At 35.9% G+C, this 16846-nt stretch overlaps 1 protein-coding gene across 1 annotated transcript in view; it reads left to right on the top strand.

Annotated features, from left to right (window-relative positions):
- Positions 1-10768, top strand: part of LOC129226469 (uncharacterized) — a 177495-nt gene extending 166727 nt beyond the window's left edge. Inside the window, exons 3-5 of the mRNA XM_054861079.1 lie at positions 4965-5434; positions 7971-8111; positions 9337-10768. Of these exons, the coding sequence (XP_054717054.1) occupies positions 4965-5434; positions 7971-8111; positions 9337-9661 (936 nt within the window). The 3' untranslated portion in view covers positions 9662-10768. The remainder of the gene's footprint in view (positions 1-4964; positions 5435-7970; positions 8112-9336) is intronic.
- Positions 10769-16846: the final 6078 nt, after the last annotated feature.

The raw sequence follows: 16846 nt of genomic DNA, 5'->3' as shown, positions 1-16846 counted from the left end.
GTTGGCGTGAACGGAATGACGTAAACGTTTTGCGTTAACGCAAAAATGTACTAATCGGTATCTTAAATTGAAATTGTATGTAAGAATCTTACCGTTTGCCGATTCTTTTTGGGCGTTTGCATCTTTAATTGCTTAGAGAGTTATTGAAAAATTGACTAAAGAAAATGCACAGTACCATCTAAACGAAAAACTCACTATATTAACAAAATATTTACAACTTAGAATAACAAATTTACAAATAAGATTTCATAAAAGCTCATTCCTCCGTATTCCATCAATTCTATTTATTTTATTTCTCGCTCGCGTTGAGATCGTCTGCTTCGATCAACGCCCGCTGTTGCTAGGATATCCACCAGTCACATGGTTTGGTTTATGAGCAGCAAAAGGGTTGCCATAGCTCGGTCTACTCTAATTATTAGTCTATGGTGTACATCATAACTTAGCGATTATGTTCCTCATATTTTATGGGACATAAAGTATTGGAAAAGTTGCGCAGTTTTCTTTTAAAATGTAGTTTAAAATGGGTCAAAATAGTATTTTAATTTCTTCAAATATAAAATTCCACAGAATTTTCTTCTCAGAGGAAAAAAACACATTTCTTCTTGTACACTTGACTTTTTTTTCCCCTTTTGCGACGCTTCTCATAAGGATAATCCAATTCTAACTGTCCGAATTTTTGAAGATAAAAGAAGTCCATATAATGAATGGAATCAAAGTGATTGGCAACTGACCTCAAATTTTGAAGAATTTCTAAATGCAATTTTGATATTTAAAAGAACTGGGATTTAGAGAAATGCCTTGTTGTGCAAAATTTTAACCTCATCAAAGCTTGAAAAGGAATCCTGTCCTGGATAAGGATTCTCGTGGGGCTTTTCAAGCAATTTTTTCTTAACAATGGAAGTATTTTGGACGAGTGATTCACTTGTAAGGTAAATTAGCGTTACCATTTTAAAATTAGGGTGCTAAGGCAACTTTTTCTTAATATAAGAATGTTTTAATTAAGTTCAGGAGAATTTTACTTATATTTTAAATGTTTCTTTTTTTTTTCTTGCCAATGTGTGTATTAAATATGTTGCATTGTACGTAACATATCTTACACATGCGGTCCAATAAAAGTTTTTCCCCTATATTTCTTTAAAATGGCAATGCTATCCAACAATATTAGACCTTCATAATCACTTGGCCTGCTGTTCTGATACCAGTTCAATCGTTGTTTTTTCTCCATCGATAACCACCAAGCTTCGAATATCATAGACACTAAAATAAAGTAATTCACAATAAAGGTGAAGCGCAAGAATAGAAAAGCAAATCTTTTCATCTCCTCAACTAATTCAATAGGTCGGTTGCTATTTAAATTAAACTAAATTAAAATCACATACAGATTATATTCAACTGCTAACAATGAATACAAATACGTAAAATACGTCATATACCGTTGTCGGTTTATTTCAAACTCTTCGCAATAGAGATAAAACTTCTTATTGCTGAACATTGGAACGGACACTATTCACAATAAATAAATAAATAAATACGTAAATATAAGTTTTTTTAAAAAAAAGCAAGTATTATTTCACGTAGGTATTTATCTGGTATTTTTGGAAGACTATAGTGAAATTTTTTTGCGAGTTAACCAGTTGCTCTCAGAATTTGAATTCTACCACGGCAAGATCCTGACATTTTGCTCTCCATCTCGCTTTACAATAATACCTTCCCCAGAGAGAAAACGTTACCATGACAGAATAAAATTCAAGGTGCTTTTTTGATCATGTGACAACATTGTTACGGCTTATTCTCAGTCAAAAAGAGTTTTGGCGGCTGGGCCAGTTCAATGGTCTTGACTCGAACTGATATCCTGGCTCAACTCACGTAGATTCGAATGAGTTAGAGAGTGAGTTCGAATAAGAATGGGGGGTAGAAGAACGTGCTTCGTTTATGCAGCCGAGAGTTGAATTAAGTTTCAATTCAAAATAATAATAATCAGAATGTACTTTGAATTGACTTCGTACAGTTTGCGGTCGATTATTAAAAATTTAATTTCTCAGCATCCATTTTAGGTTCTTGGTGTGCGTTTTTAAATGATTCGGTTTAATTAATCATAACATGGCTGCGCACTAGATTAACTCTGTTGTATTTTATATAGCAAATGTGTGGGGAAAAAAATGAATTCTTGTCAATCCGGTGGCTCAGTGATAGATTCAGATTATCACGACTCGAAGAAAACGTATCATCTTTATTGAAGACTATGTACATATTTACATAATGGTGATAAAACCAAATCATTTATTCTAAACAGCGAATTACTCGCTTCCACGGAGCTTGCGCTCGTGTTCCGAATTCTATTCCATCTCTAAACTCTCTCACTGTTGCCACTAAATTTTTCCGTAATCTACTTACTTAATTCAATAAGCTCTTGCAGAGCTCTCTATAGGAATAATAGGCGGGAAGGAGCATAGAGCTTAGGTTTCTCTACAAAATGTAGTATATGTCAGCTTACGGATGAAAAAGACATCCGACAAGTCATCTTTTTCCAAATGTCTTCTCAGCCATCAGCTCACTTGTTGAAACACATGCGTGCTGTTTCATTCAAATGTATTAAATGGCATTTGGATTATGATCTTCTTTTTTTTTTATTTTGAGAACTCAAAATTGTTTATTCCGAAATATCTGCTTTTTTTCCCAATGTAAATAAATATCTCAGACACTCATTCCAAACCAATTGAACCAAGCAAGTTGGAATGTATGGGCGTTTCTAGAGTGCCAAAGTATTTGTTCCAAATTTGTGCATTTTAACCTTGTATTATTATCTTCCAATTGAATGTTTTGTCGCTGTATCTCAAACAATGAAAAGATAAGTCTTACGGAAGAAGTGCAGGGTCTTTCAAACTTTTTTCAAGCATAGTTACACTGGGATCTATCTCGTTTAATACTTTTGAATCCTGAAAACCAGACCCAATGCGTGTAGACAACTGCCTGAGTTTGTAAAAATGCCGGGAATCGAGAATACGACCGCAACCAATTTTTCGCTCTGGTTTTTTTCCTACTGCCTGAGTGCAGTAGAGCAGGGCTTCGCAACCGGTGTGCCGCGGCACACTGGTGCGCCGCGACAAGGAACCCGGTGTGCCGCAGTATTTTCGTAGCTATATAAAAAGAAAGAGGCTTGACGTATTTTATTTTAAAGTTACGACCGAATAGGGTTTGTATCGTTCTGTAACTTCTCAATTCACCCTGTCGATCATGTGTAATAAGACATATCCGACAAAAGGGAAGAGGCAAGATTTGCTGCCCCACCTCTTTTAAACTTCTTGTGGTCTTATTACTTTCAGTTTTTGAAAACGGATTTTAATTTCCACGAAATCAACTATTTATACAGTTTTTTTTTCTTTTTTTTTTAAATCTTTCGCAAACGGGAGTACCAACCCCTCCCCCAGGAAATTTAGCCCCAGCTTTAGCTTTTGTTTTCTCCTTTTCCAGTTCCGATAGAAATTTCCTTTGATCGTAGTTTCTCAAAGCTCGGTTCTGAGACTTAGTAAAATAGAAATTAAAACCATACACTGTTTCCTCCATCGTGAAGTTCTCATGGCAAAGAACTTACCAGATGAGCTGAAGTCAGCTTTGGCTGAAGTCGTGAAGATCGTGAATTTCATAAAATCGACGCCGCGTAATTCTCGTCTTTTCTCTGTACTTAGTGGAGAAATGGGGACAGATCATCACTCCCTACTTGAGGGACGAAGTACGACAGTTGTTGATTTTAAAAAAAGAAATGCAGAACGCCAGTTTGTTGCAAGACAAATATTGGCTAGCAAAACTAGCGTACATGGCTGACATTTTTGAAAACCTTAACAAATTGAATCGGAAAATGCAAGGACAAGGAGATAATTTGGGTTACATGTATGGACAAGCCAAACGGGTTCAAATCAAAAAATCAGCTGTGGAGAGGAGTAGTTCGTGGCTCATTGGACATGTTCAAACGGCCCGTCAACATGATAGTTGAAGAAAATGGCCATGGAAGAAAAGCTGCTGAATGTGGGGGCAGAACATTTAGTCATACTTCAGGACAGATTTAAACACTATTTCAAGAATAGTAACATGGAACAGTATGACTGGATTCGCGATCCATTCTCTTCACTGTAGATGCATCAGTTAAAGACCTTTCTTTGAAGGTGCGAGAATAATTTATGGACCTCAAGAGCGACCGTACTCTTAAACTTAAGTTGAGCGAAGTGCCTCTGGACGAATTTTGGTTGCTGGTTAAAAATGAGTATCCCACTATCTCTTGTCTTGCTATTGATGTGCTGCTACCATTTTCAACTACATATCTTTGCGAACTCAGCCTCTCAGCCACGCACGTATTAAAAACAGTAAGAGATCATCTCTAAAGAGCATGGATCAGAAACGTCGTGTAGCTCTTTTCATCATAGAGCCGAGCATCAAACGTCTTTGCAAAAATTAGTGTCAAACGGAAGTTAGGTTCTTGGTTTTAATTTCTTGCATGCTTCTTTCTTGAAACATTATTTGATAAATCGTTTAATTGCAGTGTGCACTTTAATGACATGATTGACACAAATGCTTTAAAACATTAAGCATAATTTTCTGTAAATAGCTATAGTTTTGTTGTTCATTATCAACCTCAATACATTCGAAATATTTCTGCTTTCTAAATGAATTTAAATACACTACATTTGTTATAATTGTTTTATTCATATGAAAAAAGTCCCCCCCCCCGTCTTTTTACCAGGGAATGATAAAAACATTTCTTTATTACCACTGCGAAATTAAGTTCAGTGTGCCCCGTTGATCTAGAAATTTCTTAAGTGTGCCGCAAAGTAAAAAAGGTTGAGAAGCACTGCAGTAGAGTTTTCTGAAATCGGGGTTACTGAATGCCGAGTTAACGAGAGTCATTAATTGAAAACAAAACACATGGAACTTCACTTAAAATTAATCTTTATATTTCCTTTTTGTTTCAGATAAAAGCAGGCGAGGTGCTTCAGTTCCTAGGCGCCTACGAAGACACCACCTACACCTCGTCCAAGCAGCCCGTCCGCCCATTACGCTATGCCAAGGTGGTCGATCGCCAAGGGGACCTCCTCTTCCTACCCTTCCCCACGGCGGGAAAGTTCTTCTCTGTGGCCGGACGCCGGACTCGCAGCGTCAGCCACGTGTATCGGCTGTCGCAATTGCTGTCGGTGGCGCCCCTGCCGCTCACTGTCCGGGTGGTGAGTGGGGCCCGGCCCCGGGCGTGCCCCTTCACGGGGCTCTTGCGCCTCGAGTGGGCTGAGGAGAGGCACGTGATCCTGGCGTGCGCCCTGCGAGGGGCCGCTTTGGGCCCCTCGGAGCCAGCCCTGCTAGAGGTGGATGTTGGCAGCGAGTTCCGGTTCCTCAGGCCGCTTGATGAACAGAAGGCTCGGTTATCGAAGGCATTCAACAAAATGCTTAGGTAAGAAATGGTGGGATTAGTTGGCAATGCGAGTTAGCATTGGGTAAATTACTTTTATTATTTTGAGTGATTAGATTCAGACCTGAAGGCTTTTTACTGGTATCTGGATTAACCCAATCGTTTTCAAAGACAACCATTCGTCGTCAATTGAATCAAGTCGATGTTTAATTTAATGCTAAAATGTAGGTAAAAGCCTACGATTGAAAATTTACTTTCAATGTAAATGCTGGAAAATGTAAATAAAATGTTAGGTTCAGTAGCAACTTTTTAGCGGAAATGCATTTTTATTTCTGCTTGGCTCATCTCTGGTATAGTTTTGTAATCGGCTATGTATTCCCAGTTCAATCGTAGAGAAATATATATTTCAACATATGTGCATAGATGATATTTATTACTACATTAAAAGTATTTTGCTTGCATCGAACTTATGTTGTACATAGAAATGTAAATGAAGCTAATTATATTTTTAGGATTACAATGTTATTTATTTTTCAGTTTATTGTTTAAGCTAATTTTTTAGACTGAATAAATTTACAGAACTCCTTCGTCGTCAAGTTAACCGTCTCTGTCATTGTCTGATCAATGTATTTAAAATCAGTTGAAACATTTCAGACACACAAGACTAATAAGCAGAAAATAATTAATGAAATAAAGCGTTTTAATGCACCATGTTTTTAAATGAACTAAAAAGTATTAAGCAATTTTTCTTAGCTTCGTGTAGATTTAAAGCCCCATGCAGTTTCAGAATTTCTTACAGATGGTCCGAAAGTTTCGTAATTGTAAGAATTAATAGCTATCAAAAAAAATTGTAAGCTTTAAAAGGAAACATTAGGTGCATGAACTACATAACTATAAGATTAAGATGAAAAAACAACGTAAATAAAGCACAAATATTGGAGAAAATACAGCATATAGCTATTTCAAGGCTACAGTGGAGCCTCTTCATCAGTGCAAAAAGCTCACCAACACAACCAGAAGTTGCGAGAGAACTCTCGCGATGTTCTCTCGCAACTTCTGGTTGTGTTGGTGAGCTTTTTGCACTGATGAAGAGGTTCCATTGTAGCCTTGAAATAGCTATATGCTGTATTTTCTCCAATATTTGTGCTTTATTTACGTTGTTTTCTCACCTTAATCATATTGTAGCACAAAGCTTATATGATAATTTTTCATTTACATAACTATAAGTTTAGGATTACTATCAATAACTATAACAGTCCAAGAGGCCATGTGTGCCAGGATTACGTCCTAGTATAAAGGCCCAAAATTTTTCTGATTAATGACATCACAGCGGGTAAGAAAGATTCTGAGTCGTGCTGGCTTTGGCAGGAAACAGGTAGCAAAAGTGCGTAAAATTTCTGCCAAAGCTGCAGATCAGATACACACATTTTCTGGTGGTCTCTATCCAACCATCTCCGATTTGGTGGACATTCTAGAGAGGTGCAGATATGACTTTGAAAAGAACCTATGCAAATTTTCAGCCTCCAAGACACAAATCATGAGGATCTAGGATACCTCAAAAATGAAAAATAAAGTAGGCTCCAAAATAGACTCCAATGGTGAAATCGTGCTAAACATGGCAATTCGTTTCACGAAGCTGATCCGCCATTTTGGAGCCTTTTTTAAAAATAAATCCTTGATCCTCGGGATTTGGGTCTTGGAAGCTGAAAATTTGTATGAATGAGTTTCAAAGCCATGTCTGCACCTCTAAAAAAATTCGTTCAAATCGGAAGTGGTCATGTGTTGACGACGAGGTCACTTGACAGAATGACTCGGTTTTTGACGCAACTTTTGCTACCTGTTTCCTGCCAAAACCAGCGTGACTCAGCTTAAATAATAGCGAACCTTTCTCACTTGCTGTAATGCTCATGGGCTCTTGCTCTATAAGGATAGCTATCAATGATAAAACTCACACCTCAGTTTAATACTAGTATTCACAGAGCGAAAAATTTGTTAGTTAAATTATAAATGCACTTTTGCGCGGTGGATTTTTTCCATTTTAATGTAACGATTAGTCTTATTTTAATTGATTTCTTTATTTTTAAACTAAACATTGAATTTCAACAACATTCATTTTGGTAACATTTGACGAGCAAATAAACGCTTTTTTGTTCTGACCAGTTTGGCGAAAAAGTTTGAAAATGAGCAGTGATATACCTGTAACAGAAAAGGGCCACCGTTATTTAGGCTTTTTTCTCGTGGTTTGTTCAAAAGAAAATCCGTTGAATTTCATCTTTTTGTCTTTATGCATTAAAATGTGCAAAATCATAGCTTCGAAAAAATTTATGTGCTACAATACATTAAGAATTTGGGTTTTAAGTTTTTTTAATAGCTTACTCAATACATGTGTCAGTTATAAAAAAACGTTTGACTCACTCTAGTATGAGGTATTAGTGAACCAAATACATCAGTTAACTTAATGACCTTTTAACGCATTGAAAATACTTTTACACGATACATTGTCAACTTGATAACAGGCGACAATCTTCAAACATTAGTTTTTAAAGTCGAGTAAAAAAAGAACTTTTACGTTTTTTAGGCACTGCGCAGACAACGGCGAACATTGGAGACAGCAGATCAAAGTTGCGCACCATGTTGTACCAACCATGCAGGCCTCTTCTTCCCGAAATGGAGGAACTTCTAGTGGGGACACCTATGAAGATGAAGATTCAGCTGTCAGGTGAGCTCATGATTTGGCTCTGATGAGTTGAACTCCGATGGGCGGAGGATTAAAAAATCCCATTACATGAAATAGGGCAGAGAAAACCCGGTTTGCTTTGACAATAACGTACGGAAGTGGATACGTGTCAATGTAAAACTTCCTCCTCTTTCTCTCCAAGCAAAAATGAATTTTCTCGAATTCATAAGTCATTAGAGCCGTACTATACAATAACTTTGCAATGAAGATCAGATTTTTGACTTTGATTTTAGCAGTAACTTACACCTAACGGAAACATAGACAGAGCTCGTGCGTTCTTGTAACACTCATACACTTACACTTCACGTTAGGAACTTTTTTGCACAGCCCTTTTGACTCTTAAATTTCAGTACAGTTTCCTTCAAAATTACCTACAAAGATTAAAGGGAGGCATTCTTTTTGGAATTTTCATCCCACAAATTGGATATGAGCTCAAGATGCGTTGACGTTTTTAATTACTATAACGCTGTATTGCATCGACTCGACGAAATATTATTACAGTAAATTCTTCACTAATTATAAGTTATCGTAAGTTCAAACAAACTTCTTTCCATTAGTGAACTAGTAATTTTAACCTCAGATTGCAATAGATGAGTATACTATCCCTAATTATTAAGTAATTGTTAATAAAATTAAAAATTAAAAAAAAAAACCGACTGAGTTGCAACTGTAGAATCACGAGGGAAGATTGAAAATCCTTTTAAAAGCCTTATATTAATAAAAATCAATGTCAAGTATTTTATTTGCTACTAGAGGACCCGACAGACGTTGTTCTGTTCAAACTTTGTAAATTTGAAAAATTTCAATAAACTATCAAGTGTTTGAAATTTTTCGTTGACAAAAATAAGAAAAAAGAAAATGTTTTAAGCTGTTTGGTGTCAGAATGCGTATATTTATTACAACTTGATTTATCTAATGCCCACTAAGCAGTTGTTTTATAAACTATTTTTTTCTCGCGTACTTGAAAGACCATTATGGATAATGGACTTTAGAAAACTACAATCTGTCAAAATAATCCAGAATTTCAAGACATCCCCCAATTTAAATTTAAAAGCATTTTAGACAGCATTCTTTCACCATAAACATTTTATATCTATTGTAATCAACCGTAATATCGTTTGCTATGTAGTTCATGTCTTATAACACACATTGTCGAACTTCACAATCAATACTTCAAGATTAAATTTTTCAAAACGTATCTTAACAGGTCGTCGACGGTGAAGTCTTTGTCCTCTACGAAGTCCTCTGCGTCGTCCAGATTGTTCCAGCGGCTGAAACTGTTGCACCAGAGTTGGAAGAACGGTCATCGGAAAGCGGACCACACAAATGCAACAAGTGGCAGCGACGACAGCGGCTTGCCCAAAGACAAACTGCCACCATCAACATCCGATTTCCACTTGTACGAAAGGGTGAGGAACCAGCGACGGTACAGCTGGGGAAGGTCCTCCATCAGCACCGAAATACTGGACGACGACGGATATGTGACTTCGGATTTCGGGGAAGATTCTTCCACTTACGATTCAGTATGCTGACACCAAATCATTTGTCGAGGCCACTGTGACAAGCTGTTCAATGATCCTTTGCTCAACTAAATAATCGTAATTGGTGTTTGCATCAGGAAAGGAGTTTACATTCGAGTGACAGTGTGCTGTTACTCCCGAGGATCTTGTCTTTTACTTGTGGAAATGTGTGTATATTTGTTTTATTTTTGTTTAAGGGTTTCGTATGGCTTTTAAAAATGGGATACATATCAACAACGTTCGTGATTAAAGCTTTCAGATTACATTTGTTGCTTGCATTGGTAGAGTTGAATCTTCAGCGGAGTGGAAAAGCTTTTTATCCTCAATAACGATTTTTTTTTTAATTAAAAGAAAAAGTGCTTACTTTCAAATGAAAGAACTTTTTTTTAAACTTTTACCGCATAAAGCTGTCGAACTGAAAATATTTTCCTAAATTATTTTAAATAATGAAATTTGTTAGCGTATTGTATGAACAAAAAATACTTACTGCCTTTGTGTGAAAAATTTGCATTTCCCATTGAGAAATTTTAATCGCCCATTTATGTCATTCACTTTTTTCATTTTCTAGTCCTTTGAACAACTTATTTTTTTTTCTTATTTTCAAAAATTCATGAGTTTAGTATAGGTATTTAATTACATGTTTCAATCTTTTGAATTTTTACTCATTTGTTGATGTTTTGCTCTTCATAGTACGAATCGTTTTATATTAGTCACATCACTTTTCATCTATTTTCCTCGTTAGATTCGATAGATATTTTATAGTAAAAGCTTTCGTTGAAAACACTATTTTTTACTTTTCTTGTGCCTAAATTAAAATTTCTAACATCGTCAATAAAATAAATGAACTTCAAAAATTTATTGTTCTAGCATTGAACTTGTGTATTAGCTGGGCTTGCATTGTAGGGCTACGGGGGAAAATCAACTGAAAAAAAAAATGTTTAATGGTTTTTCTTTTCCTATAATCGGAGCAATATGTGAAACGTTTTTAAAAAATGATGCTATTGTTTCTTTTATCAGAACGTTCTTTTATGCATTTGTTGTGTTGTATATTTTGTTCTGAAATTTTGTACAAGATGTGTTAACGTGAAGGAAATGTGTGAAAGTTCAATAAAAATTGAAAATTGCTGAAGAACTTGCTTCCTTTATTTCACATCGAAATTCGTACTGAGTTAAATTTTTGAGTTGTTTTTGGATAAAAGAGGCATATATTTCAGATCTGTGGTTCTTCTACTGTGTTAGGTTTTTTCTCGACACCTTCTGTGAAAGTGACCACTTTCCATGGTAGAACACGTATTACAGGACGCCCTATACTCCTATACTGCTGTCCTAGTGGTTGACATAAACCTTTTTAAATTAAAGAAAAGTTGATATTTGTAATAAATTTTAATTCACATTGTCATGGAAAAAAAATTAGAACTTTCCGCAAGGAATGTAAAATAATTCAATATTCATCAATAACACAAAAAGGTAATTCTTTTGTATTGAGTATCCAAAATGTGTAATTGTAGCCTAACGTATTTTTTACTTTTGCCTTACAATTGTATGAATTGGTCGCTGTGATCCCTAATATGTAGCTTAAAAACTTGACGTAACAGACTGAGATACTTAAGAGACTGATTTAGATAAACTGAGAATTTTTTTGACTTCGGAGACTATAAGTTAGTTTAAGGTTGGATCCAGCTTCTAGTAGTTTTAGAGGGTGCCATTTTCTGAGAAGAGAGGGGAGGGGGTCATAACTGTCATTTTCGGGCATAAAAGATCTGGGGTCCATCAGCACCGAAATACTGGACGACGACGGATATGTGACTTCGGATTTTGGGGAAGATTGAATCCGCGCCTGCGTTAGTCAAGAACAAGTCGCAGATCTAAAACAAGCCGAATAGCTGTTCCGCAATGTAATCGCATAGTTCCTTCACATGGACAATGGAACCCATTAAAACTAACCTAATCAATTAAATTCTGGAGCATAATCAATTTCATGTTTCAGACCTTAGTTAAGAGTAATGAGGGTTAGAACAGAAATACAAAACACATGAAGGAACAATAGCGCAATGCATTTTGTTACTCACTGGATGCGGCTTTATTACTCAAGGTAATTTGTGCTGCATGTTTTTTTTTTTTAACCGTATGGATCAAGTTCACTTTTGATTCAGAAAAAGTAATTGCAATTTTTTTTCTGTTGCATTGAAATCAAGGTGGTTGGAATAAGAAAGGTTCTGTAAAGCTAAGACAAAGCGAATGAAATTATAACTGATCATTATGAGTTTCTCCATTGCCTAAATTGCTTCCCAAGTGTAGTTGACTCGATGGAAGACTGGTTATAATCAGGAAGTTGTACATATATGAAGGTTGTGTATTATTTTTTACTATGGGATAGCACATTCTTCTCCCCCCCCCCTTCTTTTTAGAAATTCTTTTTGGCTAAATGATATAATTACTGCTAATCGTTGCCCACTCATTGTTTTTATAACATACGTATGTGAGGCATAATGAGTGATGGGCATAATGAACAGATTCATTCGGTTTTGTTTATCGTTCAATAGGAAATCACTCGATATTTTACTCTATTGCTGATCATTCGATTAAAAGTCTCGCGTTGTCCGATCGATCGATTATACAACTCTTTCGAGTTTGCTTGGCACCAGATTTAGTGTTGTTTTATTTCATTCTTGACTTGAACCGGTTTACTGAAACTTTAAGCATGAATTTATTTTAAAATGGATTTTTGATGTTATGGGAGGAATACACGTTTAAAGTTTAGATCCTCGATAGGCTTTTATTATTATTTTTTTCTTCTGAATCATGCTATACAACAGCACCTACCAGATGTACTAGAGCCATCTCTTGACCCAAAACAGAGGATAGGTTCTCCTACTAATTGTACTTTTTATCCCAAATTTTTAGTTTCGGCACTTACATCCTTTTCCTTCTCACTGCCTCAATTGATGACAGCCGTTCTAAAATATTTAAATAGATTCGAATCAAAATTGTTTATTTCCTATTTTAATTACCATAAACCTATAGTATCAGTTTTGGAATATAATGCTAATAATGATAATGATCAGGGTGTAAGAAAATCATAATTTGTTTGAAAAAATTTCAAAAAATGAAATTTTTTGATTTGAATCAAATTTTTTTTCATTTAAATCGGATTTTTCTTTTTTCAAATCTTTAGAAACGTTTGTAATTGATTAATTTATGCTTTTAACTAGAATTCAACATAAAATCGATGTTTTAAAGTTTAAAAGCAATTAAATTTCCAATAACAAGTCACCAAAACGTTTTCATATCATCACACAGCTGATTCAAATCAAACTCAAAATAGATTGCATAGTTGTACATACCAAATGCATGAAAACAGAGCAAACAAATCGGCATTTGGCTTTTGCCAAATGAGGTAGTGAGAAGCAAAGGGATGCAAGTGGCAAAATTAAAAATTTGGAGATAACCAGTACACATGGTAGGTGAACCCCTCCTCTGTCTTGGGGCAAGAGATAGTACTAGTTAACCTGGTAGGTGCTGCTGTACAGCACGATTTAGAAAAAAATTCAATGAAAGCCTACCTAGGATGTAATCTTCATACGCGTTTTACTTAAAACTTGAAAATGTCCACTTGCATCCTTTTGCTTCTCACTGCCTCAAATGTCTTTTCATCCATAAGCTCACTTTTTTTTTCCCGAAATGAACCCGAATTATCTGGTATGTCTCAAAGTCAAATTTTCCGGCATGCTGGTCAATCATGGTATATCGTCTAAAGAGGGGTAATACAGTAAATTGATTACGTGGAAAGTTCAGTACTGTCCGACCACGGTGTATGGAAAGGCAAGCATCCGATTCACAGGCGGAAATGGACGCATCTATTATTTTTTAGGGATGCCAGTTTTTGCATATGCATGTTAGCCTATAGATTAAGCAAAGTCACACTCAAATGAGCGGAACACGAGCAACAAAATTTTACTTTTCGCCCTCATTCAGATAGACTCATCTTAACTGGACGTTTGCCAATTCCATACAATTCATGGTCGGACAGTACGTGCCATTGTTTATTATTTGTATGCATGGAAAACTGAATAACACAAACAATGAATTTATTTTCAAAAATATTTCCTATATTTGCACCAATATTTACTTTATAAACGAACTGAAATTGACCATACCAAAATGTATATAATTGATGCTCGGATTGCTGATAAACGTAAAGACTAGACTGTAGATGATATTTTGAATTTACAAATTATAAAATTTTAATTTTTGAAACTACAATTAATTTTAAATGAAAATTAAACACACACCCACAAACACACCAAATTTATTTTGCACTTTAAAGCATTCACTTCTGTCGGCAGTCCCATGACTGCCTGATTTTTTTTTCTGTAGTTCGTGCCTATTGCAGTGAAGATTAGAAATGAAAAGTTAAAAAGTAGAATTGTTGAAATATGTTTTTCAACGAACAAATTGAGGACATTTATTGCCGATTTTAAATGATAATTGAATTTTTGGTAGGAATGTACGTAATTTATATGCTTTTACCATGAACATCGCTGATTGGCAACTGCTTTTTCGAGGATAAAGAAATCATTCATTAGCGAAAATATCTTTTCTACCAGTGCATAGGAGTGTGCAATAAATTCAATAATCATGAATGGAATTAGAATGAAAATGCCAAAACAATTCCACCCAACGACTTTCGGTTGAAACATTCACAATGTTCCGTTTAGTATTTCGGAAAACGTGGCATTTTAGCATGTGCGGGGAAAATGGGACAGGCCATCTAAAAACGGGGCTCTCCCGTTCAAAACGAGGCGCTTGGTCACCTTCATTATGCTATCGAATGTTTTTTGTAAATTGTTGTTTTTTTATAAATAAATTGTAGACTTGTAAAATGCAGTTTTAAGGCAGTATTTTTATCAAAGTAATAAAAGAAAGCTTGCTAGGAACGTCCTTCTTTTTTAAAATCAAAACCAAACATACGTTAAAAAACTTGTTTTTTCGAAAAATGTGAAAGCAAAAATTTTATATTTTTGCATGATAATGCCAGAAATTTAAGAAATAATAATGATAAAACTTTTTAAAAAAATTAGATGCTCCAATTTTTGGGAAAAAAATAACGAGATAAATACTACAACAAGGCAAATAAAATTCATACTTCATATACAGTAAAACCTGTGAAGTTGACCACCCTTGTAAGTTGACCACCTGTCTAAGTTGACCGCTTTTTTCAGGCCTTTATCAAATGAAGCAACCTTTGTAAGTTGACCACCTGTTTAAGTTTGACCGCTAAAGTAATGCACCGCAAGTGGTCAACTTACGCAGGTTTCACTGTATTTTATACTTCTTCGAGGAAAGCTCAACAAATGAATGTTTTTACACGATTTTGTAGAAAGCTTTCTCGATGACACTTAATTTTCATGCTCTTGAACTACAATTTTTAAATTTTATGAAGTATCCATATCTACTTTCGAACAAATACTTTCAACTAAGGTGAAGCATTCTTTCAAATTTATAGTAACCTAGTTGTTGTACTTTGCCTACGAAATGGTCATGTTAGGTAGCTGCAAAACCCATACCAACTAAAGATAAAGATTAGGCTAGCAAGTAACAATGTAATTGCTGTTCAAAGCCAAGAAGAGTCAAGAATAAATTTCCACTTAGAAACCACTTTCCAGTTTCTAAGTCGTGCAATTAGAATCAACGCATAAGAATAAATAGACCCGCTCTTGTTTGAAGCTTTCAAGGCTTGAATGCAGTCTTTTTAAAGAATCAACGTTCCTCATGATTGTGGCGTGCGGTACGACCGTGGCTTCGGTTGTACCGCACGCAGAAAAGCTAATAAAGATTCAGTTTGTCTGTTTTCATGACATGCCCCATGCCCGAAACAAAAGAAACTCCCAAGCAAATGAAAAATCTTTTGCAAATAACTTGGAGAATACTTACACGTTTATGACGTAAAACTAGATCCGGGGATATTGTTCGAGACGGCTGAAAATTGTGTGGAAAGGAAGAAAATTATTCAAGGTCGACCAGAAGTCATATACTTAGCTTCGTGAAGGGAACAATGAAAGAATGTGATTGACGTCGAAATTACTTGAACAAGCATAATCACGCGAGTTGGACACGTTTTCTTCAGTTGCGAAGGGTATTTATAGTGGCTAGTTTTTGTTTTCCTTCGGAAATTTATTTGTGTGATCTTCTGTTTCATATAAGTTGCCTTGATTGTTTCTTATGTGTGAATATTAGACAACTTTTAGGCCATTCCACAGGACCTAAAAGACATTTTATCTTGAACATGAAAGCTCCATATTTTAATAAAACGTGTAGTATGCATAACTTCTTGGCCAAAGAAATCACATGTGAAGCGAAATTATTTCGTTCATTACATTTTTTAAATATTAAGTCTCCCCTATTATTCGGGAAAATGTGGGATGGTGTGAGGAATGGGACATCTACACTCCTGTTTGTGAAAATTGCAACACCATGAAGGAAGCATCATAGTTGAATGAAATTTAATACACAGTTGAGTGGTAATGGCACATATAAATGATTACATTTTCAAACCAAACAAACAATAAAGAGAGATAGAAATTAGTATTTTGTGTGGCCGCCACGCGCCGCAATAAGAGCTCCTACACGGCTCGACATGGAGTGAAACGAAGTTTGGATATCTGCCTGCGGAAGAGTATTCCATATTGTTTGTATGCGCAACCAAAGTTCGTCTGTCGAAGCAACAGGGCGAGGATCACGAGCGAGACGCCGCCCAACGAAATCCCACACATGATCAATCGGTGACATATCCTGGGAATATGCAGGCCAGGGAAGAAGTTGTACCTGCTGCGAATCAAGGTAGGATTTGACAGTCCTGGCGACATGTGGACGGGCATTATATTGCTGGAATACAGCTCCTGACAATCCTTGCAGGAAAGGAATAGCTTGGGGCTGTAAAACTTCGTTTATGTATCGGATACTGTTTAAATTGCTCACAATTAGTAGCAATTGTGATCGTCCATGATATGCTATGGCAGCCCAGACCATAACTCCGGGTGTTCGTCCACTGTGGTGTTCGATAATGCACTCCGGAATGTGCCGTTAACCGGCATAGCGTCCGACACGAATTCGGCCATCATGGTGCCACAAATTGAAGCGGGATTCGTCAGAAAAGACGACTTGCTGCCAATCAGCACGCCAGCTCCTATTCACATT

Source organism: Uloborus diversus, chromosome 1, assembly GCF_026930045.1.
Source record: "Uloborus diversus isolate 005 chromosome 1, Udiv.v.3.1, whole genome shotgun sequence".
NCBI lineage: Eukaryota > Metazoa > Arthropoda > Arachnida > Araneae > Uloboridae > Uloborus > Uloborus diversus.
This window is presented reverse-complemented; position numbering and strand designations above follow the sequence as displayed.